The 27673-nt window shown below is 39.7% G+C and overlaps 2 protein-coding genes across 4 annotated transcripts in view; one reads left to right on the top strand and one right to left on the bottom strand.

The window, feature by feature from the left end:
• Nucleotides 1-1183: 1183 nt before the first annotated feature.
• Lsm5 (LSM5 homolog, U6 small nuclear RNA and mRNA degradation associated) lies at nucleotides 1184-4120 on the bottom strand. 2 transcript variants are annotated; one of them, XM_021657880.2, is made up of 5 exons: nucleotides 3944-4120; nucleotides 2963-3058; nucleotides 2684-2711; nucleotides 1794-1866; nucleotides 1184-1424 (listed from the first exon to the last, which is right to left on the bottom strand). In XM_021657880.2, exons 1-5 carry the CDS (start codon nucleotides 3987-3989, stop codon nucleotides 1392-1394), a joined length of 276 nt encoding a protein of 91 aa, XP_021513555.1. In that variant the 5' UTR covers nucleotides 3990-4120; the 3' UTR covers nucleotides 1184-1391. The 2 variants fall into 2 exon arrangements, with proteins under 2 accessions (XP_021513555.1, XP_060235939.1); XM_060379956.1 differs by lacking the exon at nucleotides 3944-4120 and adding an exon at nucleotides 3598-3726.
• Nucleotides 4121-10995: 6875 nt separating this feature from the next.
• The window catches only part of Avl9 (AVL9 cell migration associated), a 52820-nt gene continuing 36142 nt past the window's right edge, over nucleotides 10996-27673 (top strand). Inside the window, exons 1-7 of one of the 2 annotated variants that reach the window (XM_021657868.2) lie at nucleotides 10996-11275; nucleotides 19919-20039; nucleotides 21968-22053; nucleotides 23117-23188; nucleotides 25319-25408; nucleotides 26465-26531; nucleotides 27553-27593. In XM_021657868.2, the coding sequence (XP_021513543.1) occupies nucleotides 11183-11275; nucleotides 19919-20039; nucleotides 21968-22053; nucleotides 23117-23188; nucleotides 25319-25408; nucleotides 26465-26531; nucleotides 27553-27593 (570 nt within the window). In that variant the 5' untranslated portion in view covers nucleotides 10996-11182. The remainder of the gene's footprint in view (nucleotides 11276-19918; nucleotides 20040-21967; nucleotides 22054-23116; nucleotides 23189-25318; nucleotides 25409-26464; nucleotides 26532-27552; nucleotides 27594-27673) is intronic. The other variant, XM_021657869.2, reaches the window with a different exon arrangement.

Below are 27673 nucleotides of genomic sequence, written 5' to 3'. Positions count from 1 at the left end.
AAAAATGTATGTGCATGGAGTCTAAACATTTAGGACAAGCAAGTTTTGTTAAGATAAACAAAACTTTTAACTTTTTTTTTTTTAACTTTTGTTAAAAAGTGTTTGATAGCGGTGTGTGAGATGGCTCAGCAGGCAAAGGCACTTGCTACCCAGGCTGATAACCTAAGCTCAGTATCAAGAACCCATATGATGGAAGAGAGGACTGACTCTTGAAAGCTGTTCTCTGACTACACACCCACGCACTCACACCCACAAAACACAAATGTTTATTGCTGTTGTTTTTGCTTTAAGTATAGGAAAAGATGGAACTGGAGAGATAGATCAGCAGTTAAGAACACTGTTGCTCTTGCGCATAAGCCAGCTTGTTCCCAGCATCCACATGAGGTCCACAACCCCTGTAACTCCAGTTCCAGGAGATCCAACAGTCTCCTGGCTTCCAGGGGTTCAAAGAGGTAAGAGGTACATAGACATACATGCAGGCAAAACAGTCATACACATTAAAAAATTTTTTCAAGCTCAGAAAATATATGATTAGTTTTCATTTACCTGCACTTCTACAATACAGAATGCATATTTTGTATTTTTAATAGAAATTAGTAAAAACTGAATTCAATGTAAAAAGTATCATTACAAAATATCAGAGTTTGAATTCAATTTTCTTAAGGAATCGTTAGGGTTTTTTGTTTGTTTTTGGGATCAATGCTATTTAAGAATCAAGTTCAAAAGCTGGAGAGACGGTTCAGACATTAAGAGCACTTGCTCCTCCTGCAGGGATCCCAGGTTCAATTCCCAGACCTGCAGGGACAGGGAATGATCCATAGTAACTCTAGTGCCAGGGGATCCAACACCCTCTTCTGGCTTCTGCAGACACTGCACATGAAGCAGACTTACATGCAGGGAAGATACTCACATAAAATAAAAATAAACAAAATCTTTTTTAAAAATCAAGAATTAACTTCACTTTTAGCAAAGAGGCCAGGAAGTACAGCCATTGGAGGACATCAGATCAGACAGACCTCTTCTGCCCCTTCCCACCCTCATGCCTCTGAGTAAAATGAGTTAACCCTGCCTCAATCAAATAATATAAAAGAGGAAGAAAATAAACAGAAATCAATGAAACCAAGTATCAAAGTTAACTATATTTGTTCCACTAGCTACTTCAACATAATAAATCAAAGCACAGTTAACCAAAAACATCTTTATTTTTTTAGTCTTTAAAAAAACAAGACAAAACAAAACTCTCCTTTTCCCAAAATAACCATGATTAGCTTAGAAAAATGGATGAATATCTTCAAAGTGTTTCCCTTTAACGGAAACATCATTTTATAGAATCTAAACATTAAAGTTTTTTTTTAAAAAGCCAGAATCTAGTGTAAGTCAAGAAAATCCACTCATACTTCAGGCCCTTCTCCTCCAGGAACCAGCTGCATTGGAGAAAAAGAGTTTATTAGTAACACCATCACAGCACCTAAAACCCCCCAGTGCTCCTCACAGACCAAAGCTAGCTTTGTCTCTCCCTCATCCTTCAATCCCATCTTCTCTAAGTCCTCAGTATCTGTTAGTAATCCCAACAACATCAATTCATGTTTAAGTGTTTCAACAATGATTCCTGATGAATTAAAAGGCTATAGATTCCTAAGGACCAATCTTGGGGTACCGATCACCAAAGGCTCTGTTCCCATCCTCAGCATGTCTAGCCCATGAACACTGTCAACTAAGCAGCAGTTTAAGTCAGTTCTTTAATTCCTGTGCCATAAAAGTAATTTCAAAATAAAACAGTTCTAATGTCTTACCATTGTTATGTTATTTCCGTTTAGTAAAATCTGATCTAATTTTGTAATCCTTCTTCCTTCTGGTGTAATTTCACTAAACAGATAGATAAAATGAAGTCAGGATAAACAAGTAATCAAAGGCAGCATTTTGGAGGCGTGTTCCCTCTCTAGCAGTTATTCCTGGGGTTAGGAGAATAGCTTGGTGGCAGAGCATACATGCAAGGCCCTGGGTTCAATCCCTAGCACCAAAGGTGTTGCTGTTACATATGAATGTGAACTTATATAATTATAATAATTTTCAGAAATACAAACTGCCCACTGAATAATGTTCATGTAACTATAATTCACCATAAAGCTTGTTCACACTAATTTCTTAGAAATTCAGGTATAATATTAAGATAATAATCCTCTAAGTCAACTTCACAACTACCAGTAAAGTTTCAGTATTAAGACACCTCCAACAAGTAATGTCTTTTTAATCAATCATACTAAACCTACTATGACGGTATAAATGACAATGGCCTCCACAGGCCCATATATTTAAATAACTTGGTTCTCGGTTGGTAGACTGTTTGATTAGGAGGTGTGGCCTTGTTGGAAGAGGTGTGTCACTAGGGGTGGGCATTGAGATTTTGAATGCCTAAACTATACCAGTTAGCACTTTCTCTGGCTGATGATTTGTCTCAACATACAAGCTACTGCTCCAGGTCCATGCCTGCCTGCCTGGCACCATGCTCCCCACCATGAAAGTCATGGACTATATCCCTCTGCAACTATAAGCAAGCCCCCAGTTGAACACTTTCTTTTATAAAATGCTTGGTCATGCTGTCTCTTCACAGTATTGAAAAAGTAGCCAAGGCACCTATCTTCCTCCCTTCCTCCCCAACTCTTCAATTTTTAATACTACTCACAACTCTGTGACATCTTCCAGCACCATATCTGAAATTTGGGGTTAAGAAAATAAACAAGGTTGAATTTATTCTGGTTTATGTTTTTGTTTGGTTTCAAACGTGTTCAACACAATGGTGCAAATTCTCTCAGCAAACACACCTCTTAAAATGCTACTAAGTCCCTGGAAAACAAAATTCTTCCTAATGTAATAACCAGAAACACATCATCTGCCTATAGTTCTTACTTGTATTAACACATCTTTTAAAAACCTGTACCATTACCACTTTTTAAAAGGATACTGACAAAGTCATCAAATCCCAGGAGTGTACCAACAATTTCCTTATCACTCTTCATCACAATGTGAATTCTTGATCCTATACACTTGTCCACAAGCTCTGTGGAAGAAAAAAAGTTTTGTTCTATCCATGATTATTAGTTCAACAAATATTTAAGCACTCACTATATTCTTATCATTAAAGGGAAGCAAATAACAGTCACTCAGTAACTCTACACCTTACACAAGCCTCTGTCCATTGGCACAAATGTTTGTCTTAGCCTTCACTTACCTCTTTTTTGCTGCAATTATTATGACTGATTTTATTTAGATTATTTAGTTAACACACTCACCATGAGGTGGAGATCATGACTGTTTTTCCTCATCTGTGTTTCTACCAATGAACAGTATCTAACATATACTGACTGGACTGAACACTGCAAAAACTTTCAGTCACAGCCACATTCACTAACTTCTCCAGCCCAAAAACAAGGAAGAAGCATTATCATAGACACCAGCTTTCCTTTCACGTCTCCTGCCTAACCTTTACCCTCTGTGTTCGGGGACCAGCCCGAGCACCTCAGCATTGCTCAGCACGAGGTTTGCCAGTGTTACATCTGAAAACAACGGCTGTAATTTAAGTTCATTATTCAACATTACCCTGGCACAGCGCGGGAACCGCTTGTTGAGTTGATGAATAACGAGGCTAGTTTCCAGATTTCTCATTTTAGGATTCACTGCAGACCGTGGCGCTCTGCTCACCCAACCAGATACAATACAGGGCCTACCTAATCTGGAGAGCGAAAAGGCCACCCTGAGTTGGGACTGCTGGCTATGACATCTTACTGGCGAGCTCGAAAAGGCCGACCATGTCTTTCACTGAGGACCTTCGAGGGCCACCGGCAGGCAAAACGGTGTCAGGACGGTCGGGTCGGTCGCGCCCGGAGGGGCGGCGGCCAAGCCTCGAACCCTGCAGCAACCCGCCCGCTCCCCAAGGAAGACTTACCTAGTGGCAGGAGCTGGGACGGGTTGGTGGTCGCGTTAGCCGCCATGGCCACGCCGGAAATGGCATAAGGACACAGGCGCAGACTTTAAAAGAGCGCGCTTCCGCCCTTTTCCACCGCCGGCTCAGACCAGACTAGTCGGAGGCCGAGCTTGCGATCGAGCGGGTCCAAATTTGCTTTTAAGTTCGGACCTCTGCTGTGCCACCCTCCCGACAGGCCCCTAAGGTGCCCGCGAAGTTTTGCCGAACTTCAGAAGACCACAGCACACAAGATCTCTGAGTCGGCTAGTTTTCCTCTGGAAGGTTGCATCTCAAGCCGGGATCTTTCTTCAGACCAATAAAATTAATTTATATTTCCCACCTTCAACTGGTTCTACGTTTTCCTCAACAACTACTCATTTTCTTAAGGAACATGGTACTTTTAAGGCTAGAGAACCGAAAACCCAATAAGCATCATTATTTTAAAATACTCTCTACTAGGTATTCACAAGTTTTTTTTTCTTTTCATTTTTTACTACTCATTTAATTTCTTCTTGTTTCTAGGAGTCTAGTTTATTACAAGCTTTTAATGTCACTATCAGTTATTGATTTACAGGCAACCACAGATATCATCACTTAATTTCAAACACATGTTGACGTCATCACGTTTGGAAACCATTCTAACACACTTCTGTTTTGGAAACGATTCAAAAGCCACTGTGTGGAGTATCCAGACAGAAAGAGGCCTCAGTAGCCAGCATGGACATCTTAGACCCTGGCACAAAATACGAAGCAAACACTAATGAGGGCTGCCAGGTAGCTTCGCGGTAGAGTGCTCTCCTAGCGTTCAACGAGGCTCTGAGTTTGGGCCTAACAGATACATTCCTTGCCTTTGTCTCAAACAGTCTAAATATGAGAGATGAATAATATTCATTCTTACAGTCTTTGATAAGCACTCTACTTCATTGAACAAACATCCTTCAAATACTGCTTTGACTAGCTGCTTGCTGGGTATATAAAACAATGTACAGAAAAGTCTTCTACCATGTGAGATGGAAGAAGGACAAACAATAAATTTTATGTGTATAGCACTATGGAGTTTAATATATAAAGCAATGCCTCCAAGGATCCCAGAAAACTCAACCAAACTCCCAGTTTTAAGACAGTCATGGCTTTCCTCCCACCCAATTTCCACTCCGTAAATCTTGTGTACCTGCTAGGTGCCGTGGCAATTACAAATACACTGACAGCCATCCTTTGAGGCAAGAATCATGATTAAGTTCCTTGTGCTTAAAGAAGTTAAATAACTGTCCCCTGACCACACATAACCACTTGAAAAGCTCCACAGAGGAATTGACAGGAATCTAGTCCAACATGATGATTAAGGACTGGTAAGGAATAAATTTTTTTTAAAAAGGGATGGATAAAGAGAGAAGAAGCAAAGTAAAGGAAATATTGAGTGCAGTTGGTATGTGTCACTTCCAACCTCCTCTTGATCTTGTCTTTAAGCCATATACATTTCTCCTAAATTCAGCATAAAACATTTCTTTTCGAATGTATTTCCTTAATAAACCTGATTACTTTTAAATTTAACTTTGATATTCCTCAGTGTCCTGGTAAAGATCTTACTCACAGATGATGACCTATCCTGACTTTTGCAGTACTGCTGGAGTCTATCACTGGCTGGCAACCCTGTTAATAGTTGTCAGTTACTTGGATGTATTTTTATATAATTATTCAACACTGTTACCTCTCCTTTAAAGACTGAGTTCCTCAAGACTAAGAATATTGGGACACAATATTAATGATTAAATAATCGTTAATATTATGATTAATGTAATTAGTGATTAAATTAATGTAAGTAATGATTAAATCCATTGGTTCTGAATTCAGTGACTTTTATTCAAATTCAACCTTCACAGTTTTTAAAAGCTTTAAAAATGTTTCTAAAATTATTTTTTGTGTGTACCATATTCGTGGACGCATGCCATTGTGTGATGTAGGTGTGTGCATGTGTGTGTGTGACAGGACAATTTGAAGGACTATGTTCTTTTCTTCAAACATGTGGGTTCTGAGGCTCAAACTCAGGTCAACAGCTTGGCTGGAAGCACCTGAGCCTTCTCGATAGCCCCACCATGATTTCTGCTAATGGGTACACTTCTTAAGCTTTTTAGATCTCAGTTTATATATTGGAAACAGTGGTGGTAATGGCAAATACAATGTTATTTTAATTAAATTGGTTATGTATATGGGTGTTTTGTTTACATATATGTCTGTTTTTGTCACTGTTCTAGTGCTGTGAAGAGACACCATATCCAAGGCAATACTTGAAAAAAAAACATTTGTACTTGGGAGGCAGAGGCAGGAGGATCTCTGTAAGTTTGAGACCAGCCTGGCCTACAAAGTGAGTTCCAAGATAGCCAAAGTTACACAGAGAAATCCTGTCTCAGAAATAAAAAAGAAAGGAAGGAAGGAAGGAAGGAAGGAAGGAAGGAAGGAAGGAAGGAAGGAAAAGAAAGAAAGAAAGAAAGAAAGAAAGAAAGAAAGAAAGAAAGAAAGAAAGAAAGAAAGAAAGAAAACATTTAATTGGGAACTTGCTTAAAAGCTTCAGAGGTTTAGCTCAATATCATTCTTGTGGGGGATGGCAACATGAATGGCACTGGAGCATTAGCTGAATGCTACATCCTAATCCACAGACCAAGAGAAACAAACTGGGCCTGGCATGGCTTTTGAAAACCTCAAAGCCCACCCCCAGTGGCATACTTGCTCTAAGGCCACACCTCCTAATTCTTCTAATCCTTTCAAACAGTTCCACTCCCTGGTAACTAAGCATTCGAATATATGAGCCTATGCAGTCCATTCTTACTCAAACCACCTGTCTGTGTACTTCATGTGTGCCATGGAGGCCAGAGAGGGCATCAGATCTCCTGGGACTTATAGTACAGACAGTTATGAATCCCATGTGGCTACTGGGAATCAAACCAGATCTTCTGAAAGAGGAGCCAATAGTCTTATCCATGGAACTATCTCTCTCACCCACTTAAAAGATTATTTTAATGATTAAATGAAATAACCTATGAAAATTGGTTAGGAAAAGATGTAATACATAGCAAAGTGTATTAAATTTGATGTATTGTTCCTTACTGATCTTTGTTTCCTAATACTTACATTATACTTAGCTTAGGTTAGGGGCTACATACAGGTAGCATTATTAATTGCTTACACTTTTATGTTGTTTGGGGGGTTAGTGAGGTGCCTCAATGGTAAAGGGGCATATTGCCAATCAGGATGACATGAGTTCAACCCCTACTACTCCAAAGGTAGAAGTAAACCCACTCCCAAAAGCTGTCTTTCCACTCTGGCCTATGTACTCTCACATGCAAAATAAATGTAAAAGAAAGGTTATTTTATAACCATAAACCACATTAAAGCAACAATTTATCTAGCTTGGTGCACTAAAACTACCACTTTCCCAGATATACTATGGGATCTAACCAATGATCTTTGAATTTATTCTATCTTATTTATTCCCCATTGGAATTTATTCTATCTTATTTATTCCCCATTAGATACTCTGATATGAATAAAATGAGCGCTGGTAATTTTCTTTTTGTAGTGCTGAGGATGAAACCAGGGACCTGGAGAGCCTACTGAGCTCCTGACATTTGTTGTTGTTGTTTGAGACAAGCTCTTATTAAGCTACTCTGGCTGGCCTTGAACTCACTCTGTAGCCCAGGCAGTCTTTGAACTTTCTCCTTTCCTGCTGCAGTCCTCCCAAGTAGCTGGACTTAAAGGCCTGCACCATCGGGCTCAGCAATAGTAGCAATTTTTAGTGCCACAAAAAATAAATAAATAAATAAAATTAAAAAAAAACACTTTTATATTCTGAAAAGCAAGCTTAGAACATTTACACAGGAGAATGAGCAAGATTACTGGGTCGGAGAAATTTTACTACATGATGCTCTTTTCTGAGGCAAGAAACGGCCAGCCAATTTCAGTGATTTGGAAAGAATGCCAGAGCTCCTTGTTTCAGTGTGTATCCTCACTTTGGTTCTTTCTTACAGAGCATGTACATATGGAATTTATGAATCATCATAATGTATATACATATATATCTAGAAGAGGCTTTCCAAACTGTTTATCTAAAAATATATATGTATATTCAGAAAAGCATTTTAAAATTTCCTCTGAATTTAAATGTCATTATATAAACACAACCAAAATTTCCTTTCAAAACAAAATACAGAAACATACTTGGTTATCCCAGTCCTCTACCAGTGAACACATGCTCTTAATATTTTGTTGTTGTTGTTGTATGTGTGTTTGTTTTTGTTTTTTATTTTTTGTTTCATTTTGTTATTTTATGTTTTTGTTTCTGTATTTCTTCCCAGACTTGAGATCCCCTCCCCAATACTTTTGACAATAAGAGATCTTTTTTTCAGCAAGACATTTGTCCTTGTGAATAATATCCTGCTAATTAATGTATTCTACAGTAATGTAATTCACTTAAAAATTAATGAAGAGTCTGGAAAAATGGCTTAGGTAGTAATGTGTCTTATCACTGATGCTGGAGAAACTGAGTTCATTATCTAGCACCTACATAAAAAAAAAAAAATCTGGGACTAGTCACTCATGTCTATAGTCCCAGTGCTAGGGACACAGAGACAGGAGGAGTCCTGAGGCTTGCTGGTCCGAGGCTCCAGCCAAACTGGTGAACTCCAGGTTCAGTGAAAGCCCTTATGAATAAACAAAGTGGAGAAGCAATTAAGGAAAGATGTCTGACACTGACCTTTGGACCCCAGAGGTTACACATACATGAACATGTACATATACACAAAAAATAAATGTAAGGAAGATGCTGTTCAATGAACCAGTTTGAAGACCATGAAGTTTTCTGTGTCTTTCCCTTCTTTGGTGTGCTGTATCTTCTCAAACCCTGAGTTGAAATAAATCTTTCTCCCTTACATCGCTTCCTGTCAAACATTTGGTCAGGTGGTAAATAAATACAGCATGACTTTAGGTGATACATTTAAAAATCATTGAAGCATAATAGTCATAAGTATTATTTAGTCTCACATGAAAGCTCGGGATGCAGAGTGACACCTATCACTAAAGGCATAGCTCTGTCTCCTGAACAGTGACGTAAATATTAATGTTTACTGGAGACAAAGATCTACCCACACCTTTCAAATAAATGTGTGAAGCTAGGCTTAATTTTAGCTATGCCAACTGTGGAAAATATTAACACAAGTTGCATCAAAAAACAGTAAAAGTTAGTTAGCATAAAAGGGTCACATTAATGTACTTTGTATACTGGAAACAGTGTAGTTTTCACGAAGCCATGGACACTGCCAAGAATTTTGTAATATAAAAAAGATATGGGTAGCAACATTTAAAATGAATAGTTTTAGAGGCATTTAAACAATTCACTTTTTGAAATTGTAGTACATTCACTAGATGATTTGAAAACCCTAGGCACAACAGAGCTATTTTGTGCTAATCATATTAAAACCTAGACGATGCAATGAAAATTGTACATATAGGTACAATGTATATTTTTATTGTCAAGAATATTATAATTCAAGGCTTAAATTGCTTCGGAGCTCTTACATTAATCTATATTTTTATTTTTGCAGGTATGAGATTTTTCTTTTAAAGTTTTATTTTACATGTGAGTTCTCTGTATGTAGGCTGCATGCCACGTTATAGATGGCTGTGAGAAACCACACGGTTGCTGGAAATTGAACTCAGGACCTCTGGAAGAGCAGACAAAGCTCTTAATCGCTGAGCCATCTCTCCAGCCCGACTGATATTTGTTTTTTTTTTAAATAAACAGTTCTAATAATCATGTGCCTTCTTTGTTTCTTCTCCCTGCTCCAGGTCTTCCATTAGATAAGTTTAGTCAGGTGTGCTCAGTTTAAACACTGACTACTCTACTCTCCCTTTGTTCTCCTTTTCCAACCACATTCTAAATTAGCTGATCAGGAGTAAACGTGAGGCCCGACCTCAGCTAAGACAAAAAAGCCAAACCCCACCACTACCACCACCGGCCATCCTGGGGTCATCCTGAGCGGGTGTGCTTGCTCCTATGATTTTTGGACTATGACCCTTCTGATCTGAAGTTATTATTATTTATTGTCGTTTTTCGAGATAGGGTTTCTCTGTGTAGCCATGGCTGACATGGAACTTGCTTTGTAGACCAGGATGGTCTTGAACTCAGAAATCTGCCTGCCACCACGTCTGGCCTGATTTGAAGTTTTAAGGCTTTGCTGGGTCGCTATACTTGGAGCAGCGATCTTTTACCCTGTGAGCGCATTTCTAACACTATGCAGCCTAAGTAGGCTTGAATCCTTGCAATCCTCACACCTCAGCCCCTCAAGTTTTGGCATTACTCACATGCAGCCGCCATATCGGACTGTACATGAAAAATTAAATGGAAAAAAATTCTTGAGTGAAACCAAAGGAAAAAAATTAGTAAGCAATTTAATTTAGACGTTAAATACACAAGATACCGAACCCCATCAATATTCCTCCTTGTTAAACATTTAAAACTCAAGGCTGAGAGATTCCAAGAAAGATTATTTTAAAGAGGAGAAAACACGTTTATAAATAAGTAAAACTGAAGGAGGAGGAAGGAAGGGGATTTCAAGAAGGAAAGGTAGATTTTAGAAGGAGGTAGTTTGACAAAGAACGTAGGGAGAAAGGAGCAGGTTCAACCTACAGCAACAGTCAGGCCCTCCGCATCTGCTCTACCAGTGGAAAGGGTCCCTGGTAGTTTGCATCTACCCTGGCCCCGCCCCGTCCTGGATGCCCCGCCCCCTCCGCTTGCCCCCGCCCAGGCCCCGCCCCACCGGTCCTGTATGCCCCGCCTTCGTTCAGAGGCCTCGAGTCCTGCGCCCAAGAAGGCCCCGCCCCTTCGGCCATACAGCCCCTCCTCGCTCCACCTTCTCACCAGCCGCCTCCTGGTCTGACTCCGCCCATGCCGCCTCCGACCCCGCCCGTGCCGGAGCCTCCGGGTCCCGCCCCGCCCCGCCGGAGGCGGCTGTAGCGTCAGGTGACAGCCCGGAAGCTGCGGAAGTGGATGAAGCAGAGCGGCCGAGGCCCGGTGGGGCTCCGCGGAGGTGAGGGAGCTGGTCGGCGGCCCCGGAGCCGGTGGCGCAGCGCACATGCGGCGCTCGGGCTGACGCCCGAAGGCCGCCGCTCTGGGTCGTCCGGCCCGGCCTCGGCGTTTGGAGTCGCGGAGCGGGCCTGCGGCGGACGCCCATGGAGAAGGCTGGGCGTGAGAGTGACGGCGCCCCCTGCGGGCCCGTCCTGCACATCGTGGTGGTCGGCTTTCACCACAAGAAGGGCTGCCAGGTGAGGACCGGCCCGCCCCTGCCCGGCGCCCTGCGCCCGGCGCGGTGGACCTCCGAGAACTGCGTGACGAGCTGCGGGGGTTCGGGTTTAGAGAGAGCGTGACGGTAGCGCCTTCTGTTCACTCAGTCTCCGCCAGCCTGCTGGGTGTCTACCCATAAAGGAAATCTCGGGAAAAACTTGGCGTTTGAACGCCGGGACGTGGTGAGCTGTGGGTTTCCACACGAATGCTCCGGCAGGCTTGCCGCACCCGGAGGCGCCGCTCGGGAGAATCGGCTTCCTTTGTTTATCTCTTGCAAGCCTTAGAATCTGTAGTTTAGGTTTGGCAACCGGCCCCGCCCCCTTCTCTTTGTGCGGTTTAAGATTTGAGGTTGTCCAGAGCTATTCTTTTCTTTGGGCTGACCCTCCAAATCAGTTGAAGTAAATAAAAATGTAATTTGCCAAGCAGATAGTGCAAACGGAGTAAGCTTTTTAGCTGGCTCTTTAACCCACAGTTTGAAAAGAACATTTGCTTCGCCTTGAAGGCAGAGGAGCAAAAAAGAACAGGGTTCTGTCTGAACAAACCCTGGAAGACAATGATGTCATAATGTGCTAGTGGATGATATTGAATTCTTAAGGTGTTGGAAAAAAAAAAAACGGATTACTACTAATAGATAACGAAGCATTTGGTTTCTTTCCTTTCACGGAGAATGTAACACAAGACTTATTGACGGAAATTCAGTTTGTTAGAAAATAACAAAAGTAGTGAAGACAGTGAAGAGTTGGTAGCGGGGTCTGTGAGAGAAGAGAGAGAGTGTGTGTGTCTGTGTGTCACTGTTAACTTCAAGCCAGGTGTGTGGCACGTGACACATCCCAGCAAATGACAGGCCGAAGCAAGAGGATTCTCTTAAGGTGGACAGGTTCTTTGATCCTGTCTCAAAGGAGAGACTATTTAAGATATTATATTCCTTTATCCTCAGTTGAGGAAGATAATATTGAATAAGACTAAAGAGAAAGTAGCATTATTGTGTGTGATATTAAGAATGTTTTTAAGATTTTTTTTTTTTAGTACTTCACGACTGCAGCTTTTGAACCGACTATGACTAGTTGCTTTATAAGATTCGGATTAAAACGACAGAACGACAAAAATCTTACTAAAGAGAAAAAAAAGATTCCTGAGGTCATACCAAAATCAGCTCTGGAGTGGGTCAGAAGTAATAACCTTGCTTCATGTGTTGTGTGTGTTCCTGTGGCAGTACAGTCATTTTGGGTAGAGAATGATGTGGAAACTTGCTTCAGAACTGCCCTGAATGGAGCTTTGGAAAAGAAAGAAAGCCTCAGTATAGGAGATAGGATAGCGTCTCCGAAGTCTTGCTGTCATTTTAAACTCAAGACTTAATGTTTTTTGCCTTTCTTACTTTCTTTATTGATAATACATATTTTTTATAAAGGAAGCAATATGTAGTGCTGCTTAAAGATTAGAGAAGAATGAACTGATTTTAAAAGCAACGATACAGAGCACCGTGCATACTCTGCCATTTCTTTGCCTTTGGCTTTTGGCTTCAGCACCCAGGTAAAAGTGACTGCTTTTGTAAATTAAGTTCTGTGCCAGAAGTCAGGAGGCCTGTAGAGCTGTTACTCCAAGACCAGCAAATCCAAATAGCTTCCTAATTTGGTTTTGTTTTTGCCAGATAGTATATAATGATTGCAATGAAACAAACAAAAGAACTCTAGTTGAGTTCTTTTTTTTTCAACTGATGCTTAAAGTAGCTTGATTTATTATTGCTCTTTTTAAAATTACATCTACCTGGGATATTGTAGAAACTATGAACCTAATCCTGAACTGGGAGAATGTAGCTCAGTGGTAGAGTACTTGCCTAGAGAACATGAGGCCCAGGGTTCAGGGTGGATCTCTGTGAATTCAAGGCCAGCCTGATCTACAAAGTAAGTTTTAGGACAACCAGGACTACAAAATAGAGAGACCCTATCTTAAAACAAAAATAAAGTTTTTTTTTTGTCATCATCCCTTGCTTATTTGTTTGTTTGTTTTTGTTTTGTTTTATTTTTTGTTTTGTTTGTTTGTTTTTCTAGACAACGTTCTCTGTGTAGTCTTAGTTGACCTGGGCTCTCTATGTAAACCAGGCTGGCCTCAAACTCACAGAGATCCACCTCCTCTGCCTCTCCAAGGATTTATATAATTTCTACACCTCTTCTAATTTCTCTTGTGTCCTTTCCTGTCCTCAAATTCATAATTTCATATTTGTTATTGTTACACATATGCAAACGTGTGCATGCACATGAGTATAAACACACATAAATTTAACCTGCTGAGTCTATTTAGTGTTGCTGGTATGTAAATGTGTAGTTGATCACTTAGAGTAGGTAACCAATCAGGGACTTGTCCCTGGAAAAGACTAAGTCTCCACTTCTCAGCTCTATTAATTTCCTATAGCTCTTTATCTATGGATGGAACCTTATGAGATTTCCCCCATTTGCTTGGCCATACCTAAGTTGTCATTGTGTAGGTCTCGTAGAAGCAGTCATGTAGCTGAGATTTCATGTATGCAGCTTCCCTGTTATATGTAGAAAGTTCATATTAGATGTCCTTGTCCTCTAACTCTTAGAATCCTCCTCCTCCATCATGTTCCCTGAGCATTAGGTGTAGGAATTGTGTTATAGATATATCAGCTGGAGTTGGGTACCTCATGGTCAATTGTCCTCTGCATTTTGACCAGTTGTTAATTTCTCTTCGAGTAGTGAAAGCAAGTCTGGGCCAACCCCAAATCAGATTGCTAAAATCTTTTGTTAAATAATTAAGTATGTAAGGCAAGTTCTTTGATTTTGTTCATAGTTTTAAAATTTTAAGCATTCAAAAGAAAGCAATTATTTTCCAAACCTTAAAATTATATTTTTAATTTTGTGTGTGATGTGCGTGGAATGGGGCCATGACCCATGTATAGAAATCAAAAGACAACTTTTGGTGTTGATTCTCTCCTTCAACATTTACATGAATCCATGTCTTCATACTTGTATTGTCAGGCTACAGGCACCTTTACCCACTAGGCCATCTCATAGCCTAAATTTTTTATTTTGGCCTCTTTTCTGATAGAGCTCCTATATACATACTAGCAATTCTTCAATTCTTGGATAAACTGTTTTTTACCAAACTATTACCTTTCTTTCTTCATTATGCTTTGACAGTATCATACAAGTATGTGATGTTTTTTAGGTCATTTTCATCCCCTCTTACTCTTTTCTGTGCCGTCCACTACTGTTGAGCCCCTTTCTTTTCAACAAGTCTTCCTTCTGTCTTCATGCTTTCTTGTTGTTTTGTGTGACCAACTGCACAAACATTGTTGGGGAAGCTATTCACTGGAACTTGGGCAGCTTAATGGCTATACCACTAAAGGAAATGATCACCCAGCAACTATAACTGGGGGCTTTATGACCCTCTCTCTAAGACTCTTCTTGTTGTTTTATTCTCGAGACAGGGTTTGTCCTGGAACTCACTTTGTAGACCAGGCTGGCCTCAAACTCAGAGATCTGGATTGTGTTTCTGTTTTTGCTCCCAAGATTTGTTTGTTTTTTTGTTTTGTGTGTATGTATGTGTATCTGAGTGTATATGTGTTAATCATAATCATGCCAGTACCAATGGAATCCAGAAGAGAATGTTAAATTTCCTGGATCTGGAGTTAGAGACAGTTGTGAGCTGCTTGATGTAGGTGCTGGAAATGGAACCTGAGCTCTTTGCAAGAGCAGGAAGTACTCTAAAATCTGAGCTATCTCTCCAGCCCCTATAGGTAGCTCTCTATTTCCAGGGGAAGAAAAAAGCAGAATTGTAAGACAGTTGTAACTTTGCCCCCGGAAATTGGGGTTTCCGTTTATGGGCTTTTAGATGTTTAATAGAACAGTTTAGAAACTGACTGAGAAGGAAATTTAAGGATCATTTGGAAACAAACAAAATGGTAGCCAGATGGAGGTGGAGAACACCTTTAATCCCAGCACTCAGGAGGCTGAGGCAGGTGGCTCTCTGAATTCCAGGACTGCCAGGGCTACACAGAGAAATCCTGTCTCAAGAAACAAAACAAACAACAAAAAACCCAGCATCAAAAGCTATAAATTTTGGCAGGTGCCATGGAAGGGAGATGGAAAAGAGGAAGAAAGTCATCCCTTGTTTTAAAACTAATTTTAATTTTGTTTTGTATATGCATGGAAGTTTTACTTTTTTTCTCTCTCTCTCTCTCTTTTTATGAAGAGCCACAGGGAACTAATGGATGCTTAGGGAGGGAGAATCAGTGTTCTCCAGGAACAAGCCTCAATAGGTTAGCCATTCCAAGTGCTCAGCCCTGAACACATACATACCAGCAACACTAGAGAGACTCCGTAGATTATATTTATATGTACATTTGTGTGTCTGTCTGTCTCTCTCTCTGTCCTAATAATAAAGACAAAATCCTGAGAGGGAAGGACATGGAAGGAGAGTGGAGAGAGGGTAGAAATTATGTAATTAAAGTACTCATGCATGACAGTTTTTGTTGTTGTTTTTAAAGGGCAGGGTATGGTGACACAATATCTTAATTCCAGCGCTTGGGAGGCAGAGGCAGACATTTCTCTGAGTTCAAGTCCAGTCTGGTCTACATAGTAAATTTCAGGTCAGCTAAGACTACATAATAAGACCCTGTCTCAAAAATAAATAAATAATAGTGTTGGTTTTTTTTTTTGTTTGTTTGTTTTTTTTATAGCAATCTGATAATTATAGTTTATATGCTGGAACAAATGAAAGTCTGGAATCTGTAACCTGTAAATTTACTTTAAATTACATACCATGAATTATTTCATGTCAAATAGTCTAACTTCAAGCAACTTTTAAAGGAATCAACTTCGGCCTGGGCATTAAGCCCAAGTCTTTAGGCTTGATACCTTTAACCCTCTGAGCCATTTCATAGGTCTTGAAAGTCATGCCTTTTGAACTAAAGTTCAAGAAACCAGGAGGGTTCAGCCTTGGCAGTCAGCAGACAGCTATAAATGAAGGTGGAGGAGTCTTCATAGAAAGTGACAGGCCTAGGGAGTCTAAGCAGGTGTGCTTACAGTTTTGGACTATATCCAAAGAGGAAAGAGAAAGGTAGAAAAGGAAAAGTTACACTGAATAAGTTAGTACTCCTTGAAGCTGGCAGACTTAGTAGTGCTGCTTGATGGAAGGGCTGTAAGCAGCTTTGCAGCGGGACTTTTGAGAGATGAGTACATGATCTCTTTAAGGGGATCATTTTTCCCATCTCCAGAGCATACCTTCAGGTGAGTCAGGTTTCCTAAGGCACAGTCTCTGGCCAGGAGATTGACAGACCAGCCACACAAGTGGAGGTTAGAAGAACTGACTTGGGCAGTCAGTTCTCTCTTTCCACTATATGAACTTCAAGAACTGAGTTTAAGCTTTCAGGATTGGCTACAAGTACCATTACCTGCTGAACCATTTTACTCGCCCTGGATTAATTCTTAAGAGAGAACAGTATAGAATGTTCTAATCTTTAGAGCATGTCAGAATGTCATATCTCCATCTAGGACCAGAGGCATAATTCAGATTCCAATATTTTGACCCAGCATAGCCTTCATCTTTTCATATCAATTTTAAACCCTAAGGAGTGGCAGTTGTGATGTTTTCTACTAGATTGCTAGGTAGGAATTAACAGGCTTGGAGGCTGTTGAGGATGGATCCCCTCCCTCATCCTCAGCTTTGGACCCCACCTCCTGTTTCTTTGGTAACCACTAAAGAAAGGCACCCCAATGCTGTACTTACATACATGCAGGCAAAACACCTGTACACATAAAATAAGAAAGAAAAAATATTGCTTGTGATTTAGAGCATCATTATTGTTTCCACTGTTTAGAAGCCAGCCATTGTCCTGTTACCATTTCATTATAAATAAGTAAAATAATTGGAATCAGGGTAGATCTGCCCACATGAATTGGTTATTTAGAGAGAGATACTTGAAGTTTTCTTGGTTTAGCTTTATCGTTTTGGGGGGACATTAAAATATCTCCTTCCCACTAGTGTATATTAATGCCTCACCATGTTTTTTGATCCCTAAATTTCACTTATATTTTGGTCCATGAACTTCTAATACTAGTAGATAATAATCGGTGTAAGTGTTTCTTAATCTCTGGAAGCTTATTATGTGTGATCTCAGATTCTTACCTTTTCTTCGGACCTATTATTAACTTAACATCAAACCCCACAGTTGAAGGGCTTGGTTCCCTAAGACTTATTACCTAGCTGTCCCTCAACCAAAGAATGGATAAAGAAAATCTGGTACATTTACACAATGGAATACAAATCAACAAGGACATCTTGAATTTTTTAGGAAAGTGGATAGAACTAGAAAAAAAAAATCATCCTGAGTGAGGTCATCTAAATCAAAAAGACATGTATGGTATATACTCATTTATAAGTGGATATTAGCCATAAAGTACAGGATGACCCATTCTACAGGATACAGACCCAAAGAAGATAAGTTACAAGGGGGGCCCAAGGGAGGATGCCTGAATCTCACTCAGAAAAAGAAATAAAATAGTCACTGGAGGTGGATGAAGGGATGAAGGGAGGGAGCAGGGTAGGAGAGGGATGGGGAAGGGAGCAGGGGTAGGAATTAGGAGTAGGGAGAGCAGGGGAGAGAAGACTGGGTGAGAGAATGGAAATCGGAGGTAGGGGCCATCTCTGGGATTTGCCAGAGATCTGAGATAGGGGAGGCCAAAGGAGGATATTACAGAGCCTGAAGTGGCCACCTCCTGTAGCCAGGCAGGACTTCCTGTATAAGGATGTGGACACCAACCCACCCACAAAACCTTCAAAACCTTCAGCTCAAAATTTGTCCTGCCTGCAAGATATTCAGGACAAAGATGGAGCAAAGTTTGAGGGAATGACCAACCGAAGACTGGCCCTATCCCATGGGAGAGAACCAGTCCCTGACACTATTAATGCTACTCTGCTATGCTTATAGACAGGAGCCTAGCATAACTCCTCTGAGAGGCTTCACCCAGCAGCTGATGGAAACAGATGCAGAAACTCACAGCCAAACATTAGACAGAGCTCAGAGAGTTATGTGGAGGAGTTAGGGGAATGATTGAAGGAGCCAGAGGGGTCAAACTCCACAAGAAGACCTACAGAGTCAACTATCCTGAGCTCATGAGGCCTCACAGAGACTAAACCACCAACCAGACACATGCATGGACTGTTCCTACGCCCCCTGCACATATGTAGCAGATGAGGAGCTTGGTCTTCATGTGATTCCCTAGCAACTGGAGCAGGGATCTTCTCTGACTCTGATGCCTCCCTTTGGATCCCCTTCCTCTAACTGGGCTGCCTTGTGTGGCCTCCGTGGGAAAGGATGCACCTTGTTCTGTAGGGGCTTAATGTCGCAGGGCTGGTTGATAACCAAAGGGCACCTCTTCCTTCTGAGGAGAAGGAGAGGGCAGAATGGGGGTAGGGATATTCGAGGGAGGGCTGGGAGAAGAGGAGGCTCAATCAGGATGTAAAGTGAATAAATAAATTAAAAAAAAAACAACAAAGAGCTATAAGACTTACTACAAATGCCAGTTAGAGGTGCCAAGGTTCTAGGCCACCTGAACCTCTGTTCAACTTGGCCCCAAATTCAAAGATTCCCAACCACCCTCAACTCCAGGATAGCTAGGTGAAGAGTGTTATATATAAAGCAGTGTATGAAGGAGAGACAGGGAACATCTATGCCCTCCCTGAATCTTCATGTACTTAGCAACTCAGGAGCTCTCTGAACCCCACGGTTAAGAGATTTAAAGATTTCATTACATAGGCATGATTGATTAACAGATTGGCCGTTTGATGATTGAATTCAAAGGTCAAAGGATAAGCTTGAAAGTTCCATCTTTCTAATCAAGGCATGGCCTTTCTGGTGACCAGCCCTTACCTTAAAGATGGCTTTAAAATAATCCTGGGTGTACTGGGACTCGTTCCAAATAATTTATGACTCAGGACGTTCCAAAGGTTTTAGCATCTTTGCTGTAGGAACCAATATTTTTGTTATGCTACATTTGAATAACAATAACTAGTTTATAAAGCTATTAAAACCTAAAATAAAAAGAGAATTGACTAAACAAATAAATAGTACCATGTAGCTATTAAAATTGTGTGTGTCCGTGTAGAAAGGAGGTTAACTGTTCTGAAATTGAATAGTAAAATTTTCTAGTTTTCAGATACAAGTATTGGTAGTAACTTTACCAGCAGGAAACAAGAATTCTAAAACTGCCAACATAAGGAAGGCAGTCTACAATTTACGAATAGATTGTGTTCCCAAAGTTGGCTATTTAAAGTCTGGACCATATTTTCCCATAGAAACTGTGTTACAAACAAACACTGTGAACCCAAGTCATCCTAGCATAGCTTTAATTTACAGAATTCTTGAGTATTTATAGCATCTAAACTATTTAAACATGCTTATGAGTAGGCAGCAATTTAAGTTACAACTAGACTTATTAAATCAGCTGGGAGTAGTCTATAAACCTTTTTATCTTTCTCCACTTCTGTGCATGAGTTTGCCGATAATCTCCAGTAGTATCATTCAGGGCTTAAGAGCATTGCTGTTTGTCAGTATAAAATCCTTCCTTTGAACACCATTTGGCTAACATTCTTTTCCATTTTAGGTTGAATTCTCTTACCCACCACTGATTCCAGGAGATGGACACGACAGCCACACTTTACCTGAAGAATGGAAGTATTTGCCTTTCCTTGCCTTACCAGATGGTGCACATAACTATCAGGAGGGTATGTCATTAAGTAGTAGACCAATTACTGGGTGCAGTTTTGGAAGTTTTTTTTTTTTTTTTACAACAGTCTTGAATACTTTGGTAAGTGAAAGCCTTTGGACCTATTGTGATTATTTATAAAATGTCAGTGTGTTGTTTGGAGGTGACACATGCACAAGAGAAGCTTCAGAAAGTGCTGGGCCTATTTTCATGATCAGTGACCCTTGGTTCTCCTGTCTAGAGCAGTCAGGTAGAGCTGGAGCAGGACAGCTGCTGATGGGGGTGTATCTCCAATTATATCATGTTGAGACTCAACTCAGTGGCAGAAATAAAGTTACCTGAACATGGCTTGGAAAGGTCTAGTTTCAGACCTAGTAGGTTGACCATTAGTCCTGTAATGCCCTTCCAGAAACAATGGAGATTATTTCTTCCACTCTGTAGCCATTGCTGCAGCCCTGTACTTTCAGCGTTGCTTGCTTACATGAGAGAGTTTGTATCCTCAGAAAAGAGTTGGTGACATTTTCAGTGAGTCTTCTCCCACCATGTGAGAGTGCTTTCCCCGACATAATGAAGGACTATTCTACTTTGCTTAAACTAGATAAAACATAGTTTGACTACTTGTTTTCCTAATGCATTATTTAATATTTCCCTTATATTAAAGTCAAATGTTACCATGCAGTTAAAAATAAACTTCATTACAGGGTTGATAACCTCAGATATGTTTCTTCCTAACTTTTTTATTATGGATGCTTTCAACCTAATGGAAAAGTTAAGATTATAGGAACTATTTTGCAAGTTTTCTTTATGTTTGTGTGTATGTTCAATTTTGTCTACTTTTTATTTTAAAGTCATTTGAAATAATGACACGTAACTTCTAAATAGTTAAGTATATGAACCTTCAAAGAATATAACTGTTTTACAGCATCCGGTTTTATTATCACAGCTAAAAGATTTTAACAGGACCTCTGAAAGGCTCTACCCTACAGTGTATTGAGGCAGATGCTGAGACTCATAGCCAAATTTGGGCAGAGTGCAGGGAATCTTATGAAAGAAGTGGGAGTTAGTAAGACCTGGAGAAGACAGGAGCTCCACAAGGAGAGCAACAGATCCAAAAAGTCTGGGCCCAAGGGTCTTTTCTGAGACTGATACTCCAGCCAAGGACCACTCATGGAGATGGCCTGGAACCCCTGCACAGAGGTAGCCCATGGCAGTTCAGTGTCCAAGTGGGTTCATAGTAATGGGGACAGGGACTGTCTCTGACAGGAAATGATTGGCCTGCTCTTTGATCACCTCCCCCTGAGGGGGGAGCAGCCTTACCAGGCCACAGAGGAAGACAATGCAGTCACTGCATTGCGTGGCTATCACTGATGAGACCTGATAGACTAGGATCAGAGGGAAGGGGAGGAGGACCTCCCTTATCAGTGGACTGGGGGAGGAGGGGTATGGAAGGGGAAGAGGGAGGGAGAATGGGATTGGGAGGGGAGGTAGGAGGGAACTACAGGGGGGATACAAAGTGAATAAACTGTAATTTTATTTAATTAAAAAAATAAAAATAATTTTTAAAAAGATTTTAACAGTAATTCCCTAATATTATCTCATATCCAGTCCATGTTCAAATTTTCCCAGTTTTTCCCAAAATTTCTTAAATTCACTCAAGATCACATGTTACCATCATTATTTTATGACATGACTTTTCTTTAGCCTGGAACAGTCCCTGTATTTATTTTCTACAATTGTACAGTCTATTGGACCTGTTATCTTTGACATTCTTAGGTTCTGCGATAGACATGTACTTATAAGGATTGGGAAAAAGTGATGCTAGAAGTATCACATGGTTCCTGAATGTGTCATCATTTTTGTGTTAATGACTGCATTGTAACTTCACATTTGATTTTTCTGTAATAAGTAATTAACATCACTCTTTACACTTTTCTGTGTATCTCTTAGATACTGTGTTTTTTCACTTGCCACCCAGAAATGGACATGGAGCTACAGTTTATGGTATCTCTTGCTATCGACAAATTGAAGCCAAGGTACGATGGTTAGTGATGAGCAGCAGCAGGAAAAAGTTCCTCAAGCCCATTCTTAGGTGTTGGTCATTTGGGGAATCATAGTCTTTACATGAGGGTGTTCAAATCCCATAGAACTGAATGATAGGTAATCATGAGCCACCTGACATGGGTTCTGGAAACAGAACTGGGGTCCTTTGCTGGAGCGGTGTGCACTCCTAACTGCTGAGCCATTGTTCCAGCTCCTAATTTTTAGGTTTTGAAGAACCTCTGTACTGATTTCTATAATGGCTATAACAATTTGTACCTTACTACCAGTGAGTAAGGGTTTTCTTTCTTCACACAGGTACCAGCATTAGTTATGTTGTTTGTTTGTTTTCATTAACATATTTAAATTTGCATATGAAAACTAATGAAAGAAGGCATAAAAATCACATTAAAAATTAAATTCAGTGTGAGTATAAAAAGATATGTATAGAAATGAACAAAAAGATAATATTGCAGCATTTTCAATAGCATTACTAATGAAAATAGGAAATACATCCAGAAGTAAATTTATTGATCATCAGTTTCTAACAACACATTAGTGGTGGCCTTCTTTATCTCTCCTGAAAAGTTTTGAAGTCTAATTTAGCAGCTGTGAATCTGGCAACATTAGTTTCTTGAAGGCTCCCATTTGCTTAGTAGGTTGATTCCCATCCTTGTGACTCTCAATTTTTGGATGTCTGACAGGGTTTTTTTTTTTAGGAGACAGCAAATCTTGTTTGTAATGCAGTCAGTTTTTGTTGGTTAGTTCTCCCTGATTGGTTGGTGTAGAGTGTAACTTGTACATAAAGCAGGTTCCATCAGCCTATAAATTCTGGGAGAGCAGGGATTGTCCCTTCACTATTCTACCCAGTGTCTAGCTCCTGACTTTCAGTGCAAGGCTGGCAGGTAGTTGTTCAACTGGCATATCTGAGATTCACTGTGAGATTCTTTAATTAACTGAATGCAAGATTTTTTATTTAATTGTTATGTTCATATAGAAAACTGTTGTGTAAATGCTGCTATGAAGTATTTCTAATAAATAACTGTTTGTTCATAATAGGCATTAAAAGTAAGGCAAGCTGACATCACCAGAGAGACTGTTCAGAAAAGTGTCTGTGTTTTGAGCAAGCTGGTAAGAGATCTAGTAACATACTTCCATATAAAATTCAGGGCAGAACCTTTTTAGAGTATGAGCTGTATGAGAATAAACGCTTGCTAATATTTGTTGACATTTGCTAGCATTTGTTACAATGCTTTGTAGACCAGGTGCCCTTGAACTCTCAGAGATCCGCCTGCATCTGCCTCTGAATGCTGGGATTAAAGGCATACACCACTAGACGCAACTGGTGGCACGTACTTATAATCTCGGTACTTGAAACAGAGGAAAGCAGATCTCTGAGTTTAAGTGCTGCCTGGTCTGAATAGTGAGTTCAGGCAACCATAGTTACAAAAAGCTTTGTATAATGTAAAAGTTGAGGTTTGCAAGATAGGATTTTATTGGGATTTTTATTGCTAGCCAAAAAAAGTAAGAGGAGAAAGAAGAGAAAGGGGATGGAGAAGTTTTTGGAGAGAAACTCTGAATAATAATAATTTATAATATTATATAATATACTTTTTTTTCTTGCATAGGCAAACAGGGTCTTACTGTGGTAGCCCTGACTGGCCTTGAACTCACAGAGCTTTTCCATCTACCAGTCTCTGCCTCTGTCTTTGCCTCTGCCTCTGCCTTATGAGTATTGGGTTAGTGATGAGCAGAAGCAAGAAAAAGTATGTTTAAAAGGGTTTAAAGGTGTGTGCATTACCATGCCAGGCCATATCATAATAACTCTAGTCATAATTTATAATAACATATTTTTAGAAGGACAGCCTGAATAATATTTATCAGTTAATTTGATATATAAGGCCAGTTTCCTGGAATAATATCACATATGTAAGTAGATTCATGCTGAGAGCCTTCCCGAGTAGTCGCCTTTAAAAGAGCAACTTTGGTAACAGAAACTGAGTTTTCTATGTGTATCAGGTATTAATTCTTACTACACATTTTATATAACATTGTCATTTTTTTTCATTTAAAAATTTTTTAATTATTATCATTTATTACAATTTATTCAGTTTGTATCCTGGCTATGGCCCCCTTCCTCATCTCCTCCCAATCTCATCCTCCCTCCCTCTTCTTCCCTATGCCCCTCCCCTATTCCACTGATTGGGAAGGACCTCCTCCCCTTCTATTTGACCCTAGCCTATCAGGTCTCATCAGGGCTGGTTGCATTGTCTTCCTCTGTGGCCTGGCAGGGCTGCGCCCCCCCTCCCCCCAGCGGGAGGTGAACATTGTCATTTTTATTTTCCTAACAATGTTGAGATATCTTTGCTAGTCTCATTTTACAAATAGACATATTTTAGAGTAATGATATATAATTCTCATATGTGATACTACTAAGTATAAAAATAGGGTAAAAATTCAGTTTAGTCTGCATCTAAAACAGAGGAATGAGAACAGGTTAATCAGAAAGATCCAGTTCATAGTGTATTGCAATATAGATATGAAAATCTAATGATATTGTACTTAATGATAATAACCATATTCGTGGGGATGGGGACTAGTTTACTACTAATTACTTCCATTCTAAAAGGAACATATAAATGAGAACATGTCTCAGGAATGTAAATAAAAAGGGTGGATATGATCCCTCTTGGATAGGAGAAATAAAAAGTAAGGAATTACTTTGTTCAAGTATACAAAATAATATGGTAGAAGACATAGATTAGGTACTCTCACCCTCCACAAATAACGGAAGCATGTGAATTTAAATCAAATCATGAGTGTTCAACTTAGTTTAAGAACCTGACCACTTAAAGATGGTTAAATGTTGACACAACAGAATAAAATGCAGTAGCTATTGACATTCTAGCTATGTGTCAGAGACTCTATTAAGTGCTTTACCTATTATTTAATCCTTAACACAGCCATAGAAGTTGCACATTTTTCGTGCAGGATCAGCTGGGTGAGGAGATATGGAGAAGTTAAGAGCCCTTAATTAAGGAACTGAAAGATGGAGCAGGTCCAAGAGTTTGAGCCTGACTCACAACCTTGCAAGATAGCTTTCACTTGCTGCCAAAGAGAATAGGAGATATTGCAGCTTCAGGTTCTGATATGGTTCCTACAGCTGGTAGTTACTAACTTTCCTTCCTAAGAGTTGTAGGAATATGTTTGTTGTTTACTATGATCAACCTAATGATGGTTTCTCTCTCTCTCTCTCTTTAGCCTCTCTATGGCTTACTTCAAGCAAAACTTCAACTCATTACACATGCGTATTTTGAAGAGAAAGATTTTTCCCAAATTTCCATTCTAAAGGTAATTAATTTCCATACAGATACGTTTGGCAGATAGTAGTTCAGTGAATCAAATAGCTCGTGAGGCAGTACTGTGAAGGATAGTCCTTGATAGTTTAAGAAAAACATTGCATGCAAATCCATTTGAAACTGAGGTGGTTGAGTGTGCTTAAGAGCATTTGATACTCTTGCAAAGGACCAACATTTGGCTCCTAGCACCTACATTGGATGGCTCACAACCACCTAGGATCTGATGTCTTCTACTCTGGCTTCCACAGGCACACACATGTACATCAGTAAAATTTTTAAATAAATCTTTATTTATTTTTTTAAAGATTTTCATTTAATTTTATTTTATGTTTATTACTGTGAAGGTGTCAGATCCCTTGGAACTGGAGTTACAGACAGTGGTGAGCTGCCATGTGGGTGCTGGGAGTTGAACCCGGGGTCCTTGGAAGAGCAGACAGAGCTCTTAACCACTGAGCCATCCCTCCAGCCCCAATAAATCTTGATTTAAAATATATCTGCATTAAACATTGAAGTATTGGTGAGATCTACTCAAGTACTAAACTCAAACTGTCTTTGATGAGGCAGTGGCTGTAAACAACTAGTATCAGTGTCTCTGATGAGAAATAGAGTTTTGCTGTGGCATTGTGTCTATAAATTTGGGTGTCTGGTTTCTAGTTCCTGGTATTTTATTGAGGAAGGGTAGCATATCTTTTTCATGACTGGCATTAGTATACAGTTCTCAGAATTGGGGCAGTTAGGAATTTAGAGAGGAGGTAGAGGGAAGATAATTTTATACCACTGTTAAAGCTCTGAAATGGAGCGGAAAAAAAAAAAAAGAATATCCTGAGTAGCTTTTGGTTCTTCTTGTTCATATACTCTCCTGATATTGTTCACATCTACAAGAAAAGGAATGAGTTGAGTGCTGGAAACTAGCAGGTTTCAGAGACCATGGTTGCTTACTTTAGTCAGTGGCAGAATAACCTTTACAATCCTTTTCTGATCATCATACTTCTAGGAGCTTAGTCTAAAGTGACAGTGAAAGGTTCTAAACTTGGTTTGCATTCCACAGGAGCTCTATGAACATATGAACAGTTCCTTGGGAGGGGCCTCATTAGAAGGATCACAGGTGTATCTTGGTAAGTAACTTACAGGTCAGAAGTTATGTCCTCAAAGTTGTCTGTTGCCAAACTGACTTGCATATAACTCTTCATGATTAGAACTATAAGCATATGTGCATTTCATTGAATACTATACAAATAATTAAATATTCACACAATCTTTGTATGGAATCCGAGTTCTTAAGTTTGCTTCTGTCTTAAAATATCCTCTTAGCCAGCATTCATACTGAGATGGATCATTACTTTATACTGGTAGTGATAGTAACAGGTATTGCACAGGTGAGTTTCAGCTTTTTAAAATAGTATTCCACACTTTCTGTTAATGCTAATCAGCTCAATTCCCAGTAGAATGGGGACCAGAATGCTGCTTAACTCTTGACTCGAGAGTCTTCAGCTTGCGGATATGTTAAATGTACACCATTTTAACAACTCAAAAATCCATTATTAGCTGAGATAGTCAATAAGTATCTTTTGTGGTAAAAAGTTATAACGATATGGTGATTTGTGCTATCTCAGTTTCCATTTCAGTGTGAAGTAGCCAAGTTGTGGTTTACTAGTATACTCTTAGAAAGTTTTCTGTTTTACTGTGGTAATTGGTAAACTCTGTGATTCTGAAATAATGGTATATGTAATACGATGACCAGAAGTCGCATTTAAATGACTGGCTGCACTATGGCATAAGCTTTATGGTTTTTAAACATTTGTGGTTTATGTGGGTAGAATAAAACTGTATCCACTAATAGTGTATAGATATAAGTGTATTATATTGCAGTATTATATTGTATATTATATATACAGTATTTAAAAGCCACATTTGAAGTGTTTGTTCAGTGACCACATGGCTAATGTGTTTGACAAGGCATATTTTAAAACTTTATTTTAAACATTTTCATTTTAGGGGAAGATTCTGTTAGTACTCCTTCTGAGAATATATGTATTTTACCATATATCACGTAAATGTTTGCATATGTACATATTCTCATTTGCTCTTTTAGATATTCTCTTCCTTTCACATTTAGCTCTCCTGTTTACATTATAGGTCTGTCTCCTCGAGATCTTGTTCTTCATTTTCGACACAAGGTGTGAGAGATATCCATCAACTTGCAATGTACTGAAATGGGAGAGTCTATTCTTGTGTTCCTTTGCCTACGCACTCAGTG

The sequence above is a fragment of the Meriones unguiculatus genome, chromosome 3 (genome assembly GCF_030254825.1).
Source record: "Meriones unguiculatus strain TT.TT164.6M chromosome 3, Bangor_MerUng_6.1, whole genome shotgun sequence".
NCBI lineage: Eukaryota > Metazoa > Chordata > Mammalia > Rodentia > Muridae > Meriones > Meriones unguiculatus.
Note: the sequence above shows the minus strand (reverse complement) of the source record. Positions and strands in the feature narration are given on the sequence as shown.

Bases quoted from the DNA above. Each gene is read 5' to 3' on its own strand.
- Lsm5 (XM_021657880.2), bottom strand. From the start codon at position 3,989: ATGGCGGCTAACGCGACCACCAACCCGTCCCAGCTCCTGCCACTAG. The intron at 3,059-3,943 runs GTAAGTCTTCCT...TTTCTTCCACAG, and splicing joins GTCCCAGCTCCTGCCACTAG to AGCTTGTGGACAAGTGTATA. The intron at 2,712-2,962 runs GTATCCTTTTAA...CCCAAATTTCAG, and splicing joins GGGATTTGATGACTTTGTCA to ATATGGTGCTGGAAGATGTC.